At 37.7% G+C, this 15,869-nt stretch overlaps 1 protein-coding gene across 1 annotated transcript in view; it reads right to left on the bottom strand.

Annotated features, from left to right (window-relative positions):
• Window positions 1-15,869, bottom strand: part of myo6b (myosin VIb) — a 56,034-nt gene that overhangs the window by 22,496 nt on the left and 17,669 nt on the right. Inside the window, exons 13-23 of the mRNA XM_084741907.1 lie at window positions 15,580-15,737; window positions 14,929-15,020; window positions 13,275-13,347; window positions 10,594-10,721; window positions 9,679-9,774; window positions 7,956-8,126; window positions 5,430-5,468; window positions 5,094-5,187; window positions 3,594-3,724; window positions 2,301-2,378; window positions 2,050-2,179 (exon numbers count right to left, since the gene is read on the bottom strand). Of these exons, the coding sequence (XP_084598033.1) occupies window positions 2,050-2,179; window positions 2,301-2,378; window positions 3,594-3,724; window positions 5,094-5,187; window positions 5,430-5,468; window positions 7,956-8,126; window positions 9,679-9,774; window positions 10,594-10,721; window positions 13,275-13,347; window positions 14,929-15,020; window positions 15,580-15,737 (1,190 nt within the window). The remainder of the gene's footprint in view (window positions 1-2,049; window positions 2,180-2,300; window positions 2,379-3,593; window positions 3,725-5,093; window positions 5,188-5,429; window positions 5,469-7,955; window positions 8,127-9,678; window positions 9,775-10,593; window positions 10,722-13,274; window positions 13,348-14,928; window positions 15,021-15,579; window positions 15,738-15,869) is intronic.

Genomic DNA, 15,869 nt, shown 5'->3' with positions numbered 1-15,869 from the left:
GGAGTCACAGCAGTTCTCAACCTTTATATCATTTACATACTTATTTGTTCTACAGTGCATGAATATGCTCATTTACAAAACCCAAGGGTATTCCATGGAAATAGTTAAACAATGGCCTCTTCAGATTCAAAAATATTATAAAACATTATAGTATAAACTTTATTTTAAAAGATAAATATCAGAAAGGCATGAGAAAAATCTACCTGAAAGGTTGAATAATACTATGAAAATAAAGCTATGTATAAGTTGCAATAATGGATATTATTGATCATGTGTGCACAAAAAAAAGTAGTGCAGAAAATTGTATTTACATTGCATGCTCTCTCTCCCTCTCTCTTCCTCTCTCTCTCACACACACACCCATACACACACACACACAAACTGTGATAATAAGGTAAAGTGTTGAAGGAAATAAATGACCAGGAGCGGGGACATACATTTCCTCAGGTCACTTACGCAGGAGATGCGTGGTCAAGCAGCAGCAGCATTCTGTTATGACTCTAATGTAATTTCATGTGATGCTTTTACACAAATAAGCAGAACTCTGTCTGCACTTTGTTATATGGTGCAAATCAATAAGTTGGCACAGAGTGTAATGGTTCAAGGAGCTGCTTTTAGAGTACTATTCCATACTGCTGGGGGCTGCCACTTTCAATATTCAGAATGAATGAAAAAGTGTGAAATATGATTTAGTGGAGCTTTCAGAGCAGTATAATAAATTGTGAGGCAATGACAAAGCATCTCATAGTCAGCCACTGGAAAGTGAAAAAGCTTAACTAACAAAAATATATTATGCTATTGGCTGTTCTCCAATTACTTTAGTTTTTGATTAATTTGCAGTTTTTGTGTAAGAATTCTCATGTTGGCTGATATTCAAATATGGGGGCATACTGAATACACCAATATGGGGATCGTTTTCAAATATGGTTTTATTATTATTATTTTGTTATTTCAGGACTTGTAAATGATCTGAATGTTAATGTTATTGTGTACTTGTTTTGTTGGGTGCTGTGTGTGATCACTGTCTTGTTATATAATGAAAAGCAATAAACATAATTTAAAGAAAAGGCTAATAAGGGGACAAAAACAAAGTGTAATAACTTGCACTGGGCAGTAATTATATTACAGTTACAGTTTCAAGTAACTCTGAATTACTGAGTTACTTTTTGAAGTAGGCTTATTTAGGATGACATGTACGTGTGGCAGGACACATCATCTGCAAAAGATGAGGGAGAGGGAGAGAGGCACACTTCCCACAGGTAGAAGTCTTGTCAGAAGTTTGTTTGGCTTCTCGAGGGAGAACTTGTAGTTACACAATCTAATTTGGAAGTCATACTTTAAATCCACTACAACTGGCATCTAGACAACTGACAACAAAAGCTTTCCAGGTGTTCACCGGATCAGCAGTTCAATTGTGTTCAACTAGGCTGCCAACAAGGTACTTTTTAGTGGTAATAAGTAAAAAGCATCTTTTTACAGTTCCCACGTAGATTGCCCAACACTGGTAATAACACACATTTAAACAGAGCAATGAGGCAAAACTATAGCAATATTATAGTAATATTTTGGTAACAATATGGTAACCTGCTAATAATAAAATTGTGCAAATCAGTGCAGCATTTGGGATAAAACTGGTAACATTATGACATTATTTGGATAATCTCCTGTTAATAATGAGGTAATATAGGTTGATGTTTTCACAATATTAAAGGCTACCATCAGTTTAACACCTTCAGAATCACAAAAAAATCCTGGAAGTCAAAATTGGTAATTACCATGTTATAATGTCGATATGTTTCCTCCCTCATTATCCAAACATTCTCTTTTGTTTCAAATTATAGATTATATTTGCAAATTATTTAATGCTATGACTTGTTACATGGAAATACTTGTGGGATTTTATATTAAAGGACCATGAATCGGGGCTGCAAAATAACTACATGTTAGAAAGGACAATCTAAATCATTGCTAATCCACACTACAGATACTTGTATTGTGACTTCTTGAGTTACTCATCACAACTTCTGTTGTTCAGTGCATTCAACCTACGTTTGATGACAGACAGGGCACACCACTGGACTTTCTTCCAGTGGCTGCACACCAACCAGGTGTTGACTTTCTTCAGCAGTTCTGCGAGGTGGTCTGGATCAGACTTCATGATCTGGTCAAACTCAGCAAACTGATGCACACACACAGACACAAAAACACAAATTAAGCTGTGATCCTTGTTGTCTATCTGTGTTCTATAGAGTTCTGCATAATAACCTACATTAATGCATTATGTATTCACTTTGCTGTACCTTTCCAGGGCGGAAGAACACTCTAGTTAATCCAAACTTGAAGTCATTGTCATTCAGTCCCAGAGCTTTGAACAGAGCCTACAGATGAATAAAATTCACATTCAGTGACACAGCAACATTGTATATGTGGTAAAAATATAAGGCACTAAATAGTTCTGTTTATAATCAACCACATAATCTGTTATAATCTGTTTAAGATAATAACCTTATGACTTGTGTAAAAAGCCAATCACCACACTGATCCATTTGGGAAATGACATTAACAAACATAAACAGTTAAAGGGATAGCTTGGATTATTTCAAGTGGGTTTGTATGTGGTACTTATCCAAAATCAGCGTGCTACCTACAGTAGGTGGCAGTTTGGAGAAGGAGAGAGGAGCACCAGCAAAGCAATATGCCACTGTGGACAGCTTTAAGCCACTTAAAACAGGCCCACCTAAAAAAAGGCAATATCAGTTGAAGTGCATGTTATTTAGAATATTTTCACCGCTTTACCTTGCTGTCAGACACTCTTTTCTGACAGGGAACTGCAGTGATATGAGCCAAATATTGCTCTCGTCCAAACCAACCACTGGCAAAATCAGTATTTTACCTCGCAGAATACAGGAGTTGCTGGTCTACTGCTGCCTTGATATGCTAGTTTGTTTGTGTTATTGTGTGACTTATGTGAATCCAAACTAACGCTGCAGAACACATAAGTCAAGTAATTGAACAAAGAAACCAACTGTTTAAGGCAGCATATCCCATGTTCTGCAAGGTAAAATTACTCATTCTATCAATAGAATCTCGTTGAGCAAGAAATTTGTTGTGATATTTAGCTAATATAGCCACAGTGTCCCATTGTAAAAAGCTGTCTGACAGCAAGGTTAGTGGTGAAAATATTCTAAATATACTATACAGTTACACTGATATTGATCGTTTTAGGCCTGTTTTAAGTGTCTGAAATACATTTTGTTACTGAGTTTGTCCACCATAGTTCAGTGCTTAACTTCTGTTCCAGTGCCCCTCTCTGCTTCACCAAAATGGGGATCAATCCGACCTGCATCTACAGAAGGTAGTGCACTGACTATGGATAAGTATCTCATACAACCTCATTTAAAATAATCTGAGCTATCTTTTTAATTATTTATCTGAGTTAAGTTTTTCCTAAATGGATCTGTGTGGTGATAGGCTTTTTTACACATGAAATTAAGCTTTATTTTAAACAGATTAGCTAATTATTTGAACCCAATAGTACACTTTGCATTTCTCCAGTGATGGAAAAACTACAGAATTTTCATATGTGATCCCACCTTACAGAAGAGTCGTGGATTGAGGCGTGTGAGCTTGTCAGGCATGTACTGTTTATACATGTTGTAGAGTTCATGGAAGGGGGCCCTGGAGGGGAAGCCCCCCTGCATCAGGTCCAACACCGACACCATTCCTGATTAAGACAAACACACATACAAACAAAAAATAGAAACAGGACACTATAAAATGCAAACTTACCGTCCAATTCATGAAACAGGCACACCCGCCAAGTTATTTTTACCATCATGTGTATGTTAATGATTCAGAATCATTCTAAACTGACAGAGTCATGCCCACTGACTGCAATTTTTATACTGTCACACCCCCATTTTTCTATATAAGGAAATACGTTTGCATAGAAAAGTGTCATGGAGAAAGCAGTAAAGTTGTTGTAACATCACAATCACACAGAATCACACACTGCTGCAGTGAGTGTGAATGTTTTGTTGTGTTTAGATCATAAGAGCTGTGAAACTATCAAGAAATAACCTTTAATTTCTCTAATTCACCAGCTTTCTACCAGCGCCAAGTGCTGTCTCTCCCCATTCAGTGTGTACCTCGGACATGTAGCTGTGCTGCCTGTGTCTGAGGAGGAAGACAGAAAAGGGACACTTTTGCGACTTGTAAAAATAATTCCTTGAGCTGCCACAACTGAACCAGTGCATGTTGAGTCCCTGGAGAAACAGACTGTCTCTCAAGTGAAAAAGAAATGGCTTGACATTAAAGCTGATTTGGAAAAAAACAAAAACAGACCAGAAGAAAAGAATAAATCAGGTGGAGAACAGGGAGCAACTGATCTGTCAGCCTAAGATAAGAGATTCATAATTATTGGAAATATCCATAAGTGGGATAAGAAATTAGAGTGACAGTGATGACATCCAGCCAAGACTTTCACCCACTACTATTACTACTACTACTACTACTGCTACTAGTAATAATAAAAAAAAAATAAAAAAAAATAAATAATAATAATAATAATAATAATAATAGTAACTGTGCCTGACAAACTGTGCCTGACAAACATCCCTACAAAAACCATGCAGACTTATCAGACTTTGTTTGTTACTTTGTATTTATGACAAATCTGACAGTGAGTCTGTATTAAGCCATCATTTTCAACCCTGTCGTATGGTTTCTCCAGGACCCAATGAATGTTCTTTTGCATCTCTACTTGCATGCTGTTTTAGGTTAGACCTCCATTTCACAAACCTGTGTGTGTCTGTGTCAGTACGCTCTACTCACATTTGGGATTCTGCTCACAAGGACAGACAGACGCAGACAGGGTAGAGCAAAGTCTCAGATAACAGAGCAGACATATATAGTAACGTCCCTCACAGAGCAATGTCTGGAAAATTATTTGAATGAAGCTTATTTGAATGAAGCTTGAATAAGCTTTTTTGAACACTGGCCCTATCAGGCATCTGATTGATTGTACTTATGCTGCAATTTTTTGTAGTTTTTTAAACTGGGAACACCTGTGAAAAAAGTGTTTTTGGTCCTACCTGAGCACTGCAGCTGTGACAGAATCAGAGCTCCTTCAAACTGGTGGCTCACCATCTTCAGGTTGGGTTTTACACAGCGGATGAAACTTGAGCCCTACACACAAAGATTAATCAGGAAAAACTCAGCTGTCTTGGCACAGTACTTCACACTCTGTGCCTGCCATCTTTATAACGGGTATCTGAATAACAACATGTATGTAATAGTAGTGCTGTGATAGGTTAACACATTCCAGTACCTATTCAGTAGAATAAAAGGTAATTTATATTATATTAATTCTGCACAGGCAAGCAAAAAAACATCTCTGGAAAATAGATAATGAAACTGATATTACTCACAGTACTGCGAAGCTTTTCCAGCAATAGGTTCAGCTGGGTCTGTGTGTGCAAGCAGACAAAAGGAAATGATTATGATAAATGTTTAATGGTATATTTTGTTTGTTGTGATGAAGGTAACCCAGACAGACATTTCAAATGAGGCACTAGTGACACGCAAACTCTTAACAGGTGAGAAAAGGGGGAAACCAGAGTTAACAGTCATGCAAAGACAAAGGCAGGGTAGATTTATTTGTATTGGACCATTCAACAACAAGGCAATTCAGAGTCCTTTACATAAGGTGTAAAAGCATTAAGACAAGACATAAAACAAACACAAGATATCATTAAAGACAACATTAAAAGACACACATTGATAGGATTTAAGCAGATTAAATAGAACAGATTAAATAGCAGAATAAAAATTACAGTCAAGATATGAAAATAGTCCCAAATTGAATTTATGCAGTGGCAAAGAGAAAAGCCCTGATTTAAAAGAACTGAGAGTTGGAGCAGACTTCAAATTTTCTGGGGGTTTGTTCTAGATATGTGGAGCATAAAAACTGAGCGCTGCTTCTCTATGTTTAGTTTTGACTCTGGGGACAGTAAGCAGACCCATCCCAGATGATCTGAGAGGTCTGGATGGTTCATAACAGAGCAGCAGATCAGAAATGTGTTTTGGCCCTAAAGCATTCAGTACTTCATAAACCAAAATAAGAATTTTAAAGCCAGTGTAAAGATCAGAGAACTGGAGTGATGTTGTCCAGTCTCCTGGTCTTATTGAGGACTGAATCAGCTGCAGCTCTCTTATTAACTTTTTAGAGAGACTTGTAAAGACAGCGTTCCAGTCGCTGAACATACTGAAGATAAAAGGCATGGACAAGTTTTTCTAAATTGTGCTGAAATCTATTAACTGTTGATATATTCTTATAGCAACAGTAGGCTGCTTTTGTAATTGTCGTCATTTAGATGTTAAAATTTGATTGCATGACTACACCAATTTTTTCTGGTCTGGTGTTTAGTGTTAGCAACTGAAGCTGAACAGCTGACTAGCTGACTTTTAATTGTTCTACTTTAGGTCCAAAGAAAATCAATTCAGTTTCAATTTTTGCACACCCAATTAGGATGGGCAATGCAGCCTTTAAATAATACCTTAATATTTTTAGGCTATGCCACAATGTATTTTCTCTAAAACAACATACCGTAAATTCTCAAGTACTGATGATTTTATAGAATGTGATGCACTGCTGTAGATTAAACAACTCAAATACATCACTTTACTATAATGCCTTTAAAAGCTAGGAAAAAACAACACTTAATGCATATCATGATATAACAGTATCCAAAATCTAAGATGTTATCTAGTCTCATATCACAAAAACAATATAATATCTTTATATTGGACAACAGTGTGTCCCAGAAGCAGCTCCACTTCAAATATGCGCTGAGTCTGTCTTTGATCTGCACAGAATAGATCAAGCAGGAATCAGGCAAGAAGTCAGATAGAAGCAGAAAGGATCCAATCAATTTTCAAAACACAAGACCCGTAAAAAAAAACTCATGACCGTGGCCCAGATGTGCCATGCCCAGTGGAATCAACAGGTAATATATACTGGAGATGACTGTGTTGAGTGCAGCACTGAGGTCTAATAATACTAACACTCAAGGCAGCGAGACGAAGACTTCAAATGTTGCACAATTTTCTCAAAGCATATATGGTTTATATGAGTGAATTGTGTCATGCTAGCTGAATTGCTTTTAAGTAGATGCAAGGACAATACAGAGCTTTTACGTGATATGAAAAAACACAGCTTGTCCAATTTTCTGAATTTTGTCAGTGAAGAATGAGGCAAATTCATTACATGACTTAGTGAATAAAGGACACAGAGGGTTTATCAGCTTTTGTAATTTAACAACTGGAATTAGACACCTCAGGTCAAAATAAGACTGGAATTGTATTTTTGTGTCCTTGTGGCTCACTCTATACACTTTTGTGAGTGCGCCATTCTTTCTGTCTCTTGTTTTTTTCCCCACTCCCCCTGTTTTCTGCTTCCTCTCTATTATACCTCAAGCTGACTTTATCCAGCTTTATCCATCAAGGTAGGGTTTCTCAGAGGGAAGAGTTGGGGGACTGGAGGAAATCTAAGAGAGGGGAACCTCGAATAAGGAGGAGAAAGAAGGATGAGAAGAAGAGTGGAAAGGTGAAAAGTTATAGAACAGGTCTAGAGATAAGAGTTACAAAAGTCTGAAAAGAAACTAAAATATAATGGAATATTACAAACTATTCAATAACATTATTAAATTTGTAAACTCAACATTTAATAAATAAAAGAATCCACAATAACACAAAGCACTCTAGCATCTAACTATTATTTCTGCGGATTAATTGTTAGTACAAAATAAAACAATTTTATTTTCTTATTTTTTGCAGCAGTGAAATTGAAAAGTGTTATTGTAAGCTAAACATGAGAATGTGTTTTGTTAGTTGTATTAATGTTCAGGGATTTTGTCTAACGACAAACAATGACAAACTCAAAAAGTCACTCTGACCTTGAACTTGTTGCCAACGCTGATGAAGCTGAGTTTGCCCGCCTTCTGTTTGGAGTCCTTGGTGGTGTTGGTGTTCTCAAACAGCTCTCGAATAAATTTGTCTTTCGATTCACACACTAAGCTCTCCAAAGACATGTGGAGGGCATCATTATTCTTCTCCACAAACCGAGTCTGCGGACACACGCACAAACACACAAACGCATGCATTTATGTTGCTGCAGACTTTTATACAGATGTAAAATGCCACAACAAATGAAAAATGTCTGAAAAATGCCTGCAGCACGTAACACACACTGACTCAACCGAAGAACAAGTGATGTATTTTTGTGACATTTGTACCAGGGCTAAAAACATGTCAGAGCTGCAATGACTGGTTGATTTATTGATTAGATGATTGACAGAAGATCAACAGGACAACTACTTTCATAATTAATTAATCATTTAAGGCATTTTGGACTGTATTATCTGACATTTTATGGATCAAGCAAACAATGAATTAACATCTTCCACTGTCCAATTTGCTACCATACACCCATTTTTGTCTTTTTTAAGAGAAGGGCAGATAATCTTATTGGGAGAAAGCATGTCAGCAGTTTATGTCACCATTAATTACAGAGATTTGTTGCACAATTTAACAATTTTTGAGCACTGATAAAAATGATAGACATCCCTCCAAAACACCCCATTAAGACCCCATGACCTTGAATAAGTCCACTTCATGCTTTAACCTGGTATCAGACATTTTAGAGATTTCTGCAGGAATTGCATTTTGAAAGACTGGATAGCAAGTACTTCTGTTTTGGGGATCACTTAGAGATCCCTTTATTGTCAGTATATATAGGAAAGCCTCATCCTCTGAATGCACAGGTCTGTAGTTTGTGGTTATAAAGGTTCATGAAGCTGTGATTATCCTAGATGTCACAATAGGTCATTTTATACAATAAGGTCAAGTTGCAAAAATGGTCTCACTATAATGACAAGCCTACCATGGGGACTAACATCATCATAAGTGAATTTCATTGAATTCACAAGAGTCCCAGCTTTCCAGTCATACCCAGTTTATGTAATTTTAATACTGTCTGGGGAACCCAGTATGCAGAAATATTCAAATAGGGGAAAATAACACATTTATACTGCATGCAAAAACGACATGACTTTGTCTAAAACTGCATGCGATTAGCATAATGTGGGCATTTTTTGCCTCGGGAGACTCTTAGTTACCCATAGAGCCCATTTTTTATCCAGATATCTTGAGGTCAGAGGTCAATAGACTCTTTTGAATATGGCCATGCCAGTTTTTCAAAACTTAACCTGACTGTGTAGCATTATTTAGCCAACTTCCCAACAAATTAGCATGACATGCTTGTTATTAACTATGATTCCTTGGGTCTTCTAGTTTCATCTTCACTCAAGCTTTAAAACTGAGCCCACTACAGCCTCAGCAAGAGCGTCAGCCAGGCAGCTGGATGTCCCCTCAGAGTTGAACAGGTTAATCAAAAATAATTAATCAGCAATGAAAATTATCTTAAAATGTGTTTAATATACTTTGCTTCATTGACTATTGAGCTTTAACTGCTGGTAACTTCACTGTCTTATGTAACTGTTAAGTGTGTGGGACACATTATAAATAGAGGTGTTTGGCGAAAAATATTCAAATACTGGACTTTGTGAATAACACCCAGCTCCAACAGCTCTGTATAATAACACCTATGTTAAGTATTACCGTTTCATAGCAGACTGCTCCAGCAAAGTGCCTGATGATGAAGCCCTCGTCATCCCGCAGATTCCTGTGAATGGCCAACTTCGACTTCCTGGGAACCTAAGTGGGAGAGGAAGAGCTCAAATCAAATTTAATGACAGTGCTAAACACATATATATTGATTTCCCTCAAATCCTACCCATCACCATCTCTACAGCAGAATCTTGTTTATCCACACCACTATTGAATGAGGAGTGCTGGTTTGGAGAATAAAACATTTGGATCAATGAAGTGCAGTGAAATCCAGAAAAAAAAGGCAGAAATTAGTTTTAAAGTTTTTTTAAGGACCCAAAAATCCATTATCAACATTATTCTTACATAAAATGGAGCGCGCAGCATTTTTAAGCCTCATTAGCTTCATCAGTGAGGAAATCCTCAATAAATTATGTTAAGTGTGAAAACTGTATCACCACCACCACATTCAACTTTAGATTAAGATTAATGTCTTTCACCCTATTAAATATATAGACTAGTCTTTCTCTGGGCAACAACTCTCCCTGCAGTAGAGTGTGGCTGCAGCCAAGCACCTCTAATCTTAAGCCTGAATTGGTGTCAAGGCTGCAGTTCTAAAAGGATTTCATGCTTGCAGAGATACAGGCAGAGTGACGAACAATAGCGACAATGACAAGAAACAGAGGGAGGGACCGGGACTGTGTGTCATTCACAAAACTGCTATTACAAACAAGTAGAGTAAAAAATGATCGCAATGGAAAAAAAAGCAGTGTGCAGTTACATTGCTGCCTGGTCTCACAAAAGAACCTAGTACACAAAGAAAGAGAATAATAGCAGAATACTGCAGAGAAAGCAGACGGAGAGAGAGAAGTGTGAAAGAAGAGAGAGGAGGGAGAAGGAGGGAGAGGACAGCTGAAGAGGTCTGACCGTCAGTCTGAAGTGGTCTTTATGCTTGCTGTGAACAGCCAGTGCAAAGTGTTGGTCGCTGGGCTGAGGAAGCCGGTTCTCCTCATCCAGAATGTCCAGGACTCCCACCAGCTTTGCTTCCACTAGGTCTGGAAACAACAATTACACATGTAACAGTTGAGCAACAGTATTATGATTCATGTTTTAGTCCAATGCCTAATTTTCATCTAGGCAAAAATGAATTGTATAAAATCACCTAAAGGATTTCCTTAAGATGTTGTAAAGGAAAAACCCTTTAATATCTAAGTCAGGCCACTTCAGTTGCTGCATAATCCAGCCCTTTAATAACCTCCTATCAACATATTGATCATTTATAAATATGAAATAATATATATATAATTGTGATTCTAACATTTTAAGTTTCTGGGTGTTTATATTAAAAGATCATTTTTTTATTAGTTGGCTAATAAGCCCATTTATTTGTTATGTCTGTTGCAAAGCACTTATCTTATTTACAGTCTTAACACAGACTGAATTTAGGAGTGACAAACCAAATGAAAACAAAAATGTTAAATGCAACAATGTGTTTAAAAAAACAACAACAAACTACATCTAATATAGCATTACATACTTGAATTGTTTTTTCCCTACTTTTGTACGTAATGTTTATCTCCCAATAGTGAAAACTAATAAGGCTGGAAAAAAAGGTACATTGTTTGACATATTTAAATTTCTAACTTTGCAGGTCAGGCAGAGAAAATGAAAACATCCAGCCCCTTGTCATCTAACTTTTTTCAATATAAAAAAGTAATTGAATAGGTCTGCCTTTGCTATTTGTGTGCTGCTAGAAGGTACTTAGTGACCATTTTCAACTGAAAATTTTAAGGGACCCATAACAGTCCCTTAAAACTGAAATACCTTGTGTAACACGAGACAATGGCTGATTACATGGTGACCAAAAAGGAGATGGAGACACCAAGATGCATTTTCCCACACAGAGAAAAACCACAGGACATTTATGAGTGACACAAGCAAGTTGTTAAAGGTATAGATCTGATGCTGGTACTATCAACTTTGTAGCCAGCTATAGGTAGGTTGAGGCATGAGGCGTGATTGATTAGGGTTAAGGTAAGCCAATCAGAAGCAGAGTAGAGCAGCACATGACTTAGCCATCCTAGGAAAAAACATACTGGCTGTCTAGTAACATTGAAACATGACTTGGGTGAAGCCTAACCAGTTTCTTCTTAATCTGTGCTCGGTTTCATTAAACCACCTTAAGTTTAAATCTTAAGTTTGTCCTTTGAGAAAAATATTTCCCTAAACCCAGGGTTTCACTTAGGAGCATCACATGAAGCCTCTTTAGTGGTCTCCTTGCCCAGTGTTTAGACTTAGGCTTTATCAGCAGTTGCTGTCATAATACAGCACGTGTCAGATGCCACGTGTTAGTTGACAAAACCTGAAATACTTCTTCTTAACATATATGACCTGACAATATTTCCAGTCCACAAGATTCGTCTGTTTATAGATACCTTAAGTACAACAAAACACACATATGCCTATTAAGGTGTTTCTGAAAATGTGATTATGCAGACGTGATGTGGGAATCCTTGAGGCCATTATGATGCAGAAGTTGTAAAATCACTAACCATTCAGTTTATGAATTTTAACATTTATTGGAAATTTCCACTGTTTACTGTTTCTAGATGTGAATATTCAAAGCACAAAACATGTTCATCAGGATGCTCATTTAGCCATATATCTGAATTATTCATATGCCATGCTGTGTTTGGAATATAATCTAATAGCCAAGGACCTTAGAAAAAATTTGCATGAACAAGCACCTGTGCATAAATCCTGGAGATTGATGAGTGAATTAATGGACAACCCAAACGGTCATTTGCAAGTCATAAATGTTATTCACGGCTGTCAGTTAACCTCGCACCTGAATAATCACAGCCTTTGAAATACAAATCAAACTGCTTCACCTTGATACACTGACTACTTCATCCCATTAATTCGAGGATTCGTTTCGAGGACAGAGACAACAAAAACAAGGGGGCATTATTTCTCCAGCTTCTCATTGCACCAAAGGAGGCCGTAAAACCCACAAATACTCATTATGCTCGCTCCCTTCAGACACACCGATATGCCAGTGTCTTGGATAATGAGAGGTCGGTATTTTTGTCCCTCTGACAGGTGTATTCTCGCTGCTCTGACGTATAGCCCAGAGCATGAGGAATGGCCCAAATGAATGCAATGTGGGTGAGCCGATGTTACACTTAAACCATCCTCAGTATGTTTGCAGTGTGTGGGTTCAACAGACAGCCACATCTCTGTCAGTCATTTTATGTTTGCAGCACAAACCCTCAAAGGCAACACTTCATCTTAATGATGTCCCTGAGTGTCAGTGGTCCTATTTTCACTTCCGAGGATCACCAGGGGTACAGATGCATGTAGATATCAACACACACACTCCTACACATGTACAACTTTGATTCTTAACATTTGAAACCAGCTCAAGCCCTGCATCATGTTTTTATGTTTATTTTGTTACACGCAATGCTGAGAAATTTTTGTTTCATTTTCAACAGTGACATTTTGCAGGGAAACAGTGAACCTTTGAGAAGGAACTGTGCACACGGTGAGGAAAGACGTTTGAGGATCAACAGTGAGCTAGGAGGGAAGCTGACTTGGACACTTACCTATGCAGTCCTGGTTGTCAACATAATGCACCTCATTCACTCCCAGTCCTTCCTTTTGATACAGCTCTTGCTCCTGCACAGACATGGTAAAATGTCAGAAATCAAAAGTTGAAGGGCAACATCTGTATTTTTCAACCTGGGCCGTATTTCCAAAAGCAGTAGTTTTCAAACTTGAAGGGTGAGCCAAAATCTCAAGGCACAACTACATTCATATCGATGCTAAATAGCCTCTCTAATCAACTTAACACACAGAGGTGGCAAGGAGCCTACTAGCCAATCAGAGGCATAGTTTCTGGGTGGCAGGTAGAAAAGAATAGGCATAAATCAATCAGGACCTTTGATGTGTCACATTTGAATAATTTCCACCCCCTAGCAACTTCACAAACTGTGAAAACTGGGTTTCTCTTTGACAGAAGTTTTTAAAAGGAGTTTTTCTTTAGGTTATGGAATTTGTATCTGTATTGGGAAATGAGTGAACAGAAAGTATTGACATAGTGCATTAAAAATTCACTCATACCTTTTTGTGTAGTTGTATGTAATAATAATGTATGGTTGTCACAAAATCCCATAGCACATCTGGACTTGGCTCACAGCAGTGTGCTTCGGCGTGCTCTGTGGAAAATACTGTTTTAGAGCCAGAATTGGTGGGCCGATTTTGTTCTAGCACAGCTATATTCATCAATAAAGTTGAAAGTTGAAGTTGAAGTTGGTATTGGTATTTATGCTGTATTGGTTTCATTTTTTTCTGACCTCCCTCTCGCTCCTCTCCCAAAATGTGCTAATCTAATGCACTGAACAAAGGGTTTATTTTGACAAAACCACAGTTGGTGATTGTTGGAGCAGTGGAAAGCCAAACCAAGATGATTTTGGTGAGTTTTATTTTGTTTCTGTCAAGCTTAAATGAAGAGGGTTTTAAAATGATAAAATTACTGTTTCTGTAAATGAAGACTGGTGGCTTTGGGGAGAGCAATAAATTGGCTGTTTCCGGTTAAACAAAAAGCATCTTACTCTTTAACAAAAAGGTTTATTTTTGTAGCAATCCTTCCCATAATGTTGTCAAGACACTTAGACTAATATTCTGAGCCTGTCAATGGAAAAATAAGCACTTTGGACATACTTAAGGATTACATGGCAACCTGTTTTCCTTCTGACAGCTGCAGTGGTCTCGCACAATACTGGACTAATTTTAAAAAGACACTTAGCCATAAACACATAAGAAAATAGGGCCCAGGTTGAAAAAATACATTAGTTAACCTTTAAAACAGCATTCTGAAAATTTCCTGATACAAAATCAGTTTACATTTTCCTGAGTGGCTTCAGAACATCATCCACCTCAAAAAACAAACAAAAACATCAACTACACAATTCAGATAATGAGAAAGAGGCCTAAACCAGAATTGTGGCGCCTTAATTGGAGACCTTGGAAGAGAATAACGTTAAGAGATCACAGGAGAGAAACAAGCTTCATCATGTCCCTTGAGAAATTAGCATTCTAATAAGAGAGCACAGGAGACACAGAGGAGGGAGAATGTAAGTGAGACAAACAGAAAAGAGAAAGACAGAGAAGTGTAATGTGCCAACCACTACCTCCTGGCTTGTATAAGAGTCACTAAGTTCAGGTTGTGAGCGGTTAATTCACACGCTGCCGACCCACCTCTTTGAGAATACGCTCATTGAAGAACTGCTGCAGCTTCTCATTGCAGTAGTTGATACAGAACTGCTCAAAGCTGTTATGTTCAAAATACTCTGAGTGGAGGGAGAAAAACAGGAGAAGCAGGAGGTATTTCAATTAATTTCTCAAAATGAACATTTCTGCAAAGCCTGTGTTAATTACGGCAGTCGGGGGAAATTAATTCTCAAGCATGAGCCCTGGTAATGAAGTGTGTGTATGCATTTGGGTACTTATATTAAGAAACAAGCTGCACAGACAAGTGTCTCTTTAGCAGGCTGAATTCTAAACAAACTAATGAAAAAATGTGACACCTACACACCAGCAAAATGCAGCCAGTCTGCAAAGATATTATAAGTGATGTAGAGTGAAATTATCAAACACAGATAACACCATATATGAAAAGGCCGTCCTCCTGAACATTTTTGAGACAAGTTTGGAGGAGGCTGTAGGAATTGCATTAGTAGGATGTCCAAAAGAGAATTAAAATATTTATCTGGAGCCTTACAGTGTACAGACTTTTCTCCTTTGTACTCTCCAGTGATATTTATTGCCTTGTTTGAATATTTTTGTCTGGATGTAGGAACACTAATTAAAACTTTCACATTTTATTGAACAGTAACTGCAGTTCATTACCAAACCCGGCGATGTCCAACACCCCGATGAAGTTGGAGGAAGTCTCGAAGGGGAAACACTGGTTCACTCGTTTGACCACATGATCGAAGAGGCGGCTGTACACTGCCTTGGCCAGGGCATCACGGGCATTGTTTGCTTGTTCCACCTTTAGAGGCACCCTGGAGGGAAAGACAAAGTGGGGCAGTGAGAGACAGTCCGAAACTGGGACATGCTAGTCTCTTATTAAACCTCTCTGTTTTATTTTTTTTCTAATCAACCCAATTTTCATGTGGCAGCAAAAGTTCAGCTGT

This window comes from Lutjanus erythropterus, chromosome 18, assembly GCF_056507025.1.
Source record: "Lutjanus erythropterus isolate fLutEry1 chromosome 18, fLutEry1.hap2, whole genome shotgun sequence".
Classification (NCBI taxonomy): Eukaryota; Metazoa; Chordata; class Actinopteri; order Lutjaniformes; family Lutjanidae; genus Lutjanus; species Lutjanus erythropterus.
The sequence above is the reverse complement of the archived record's forward strand: the minus strand, read 5'-3'. Positions and strand labels throughout refer to the sequence as shown.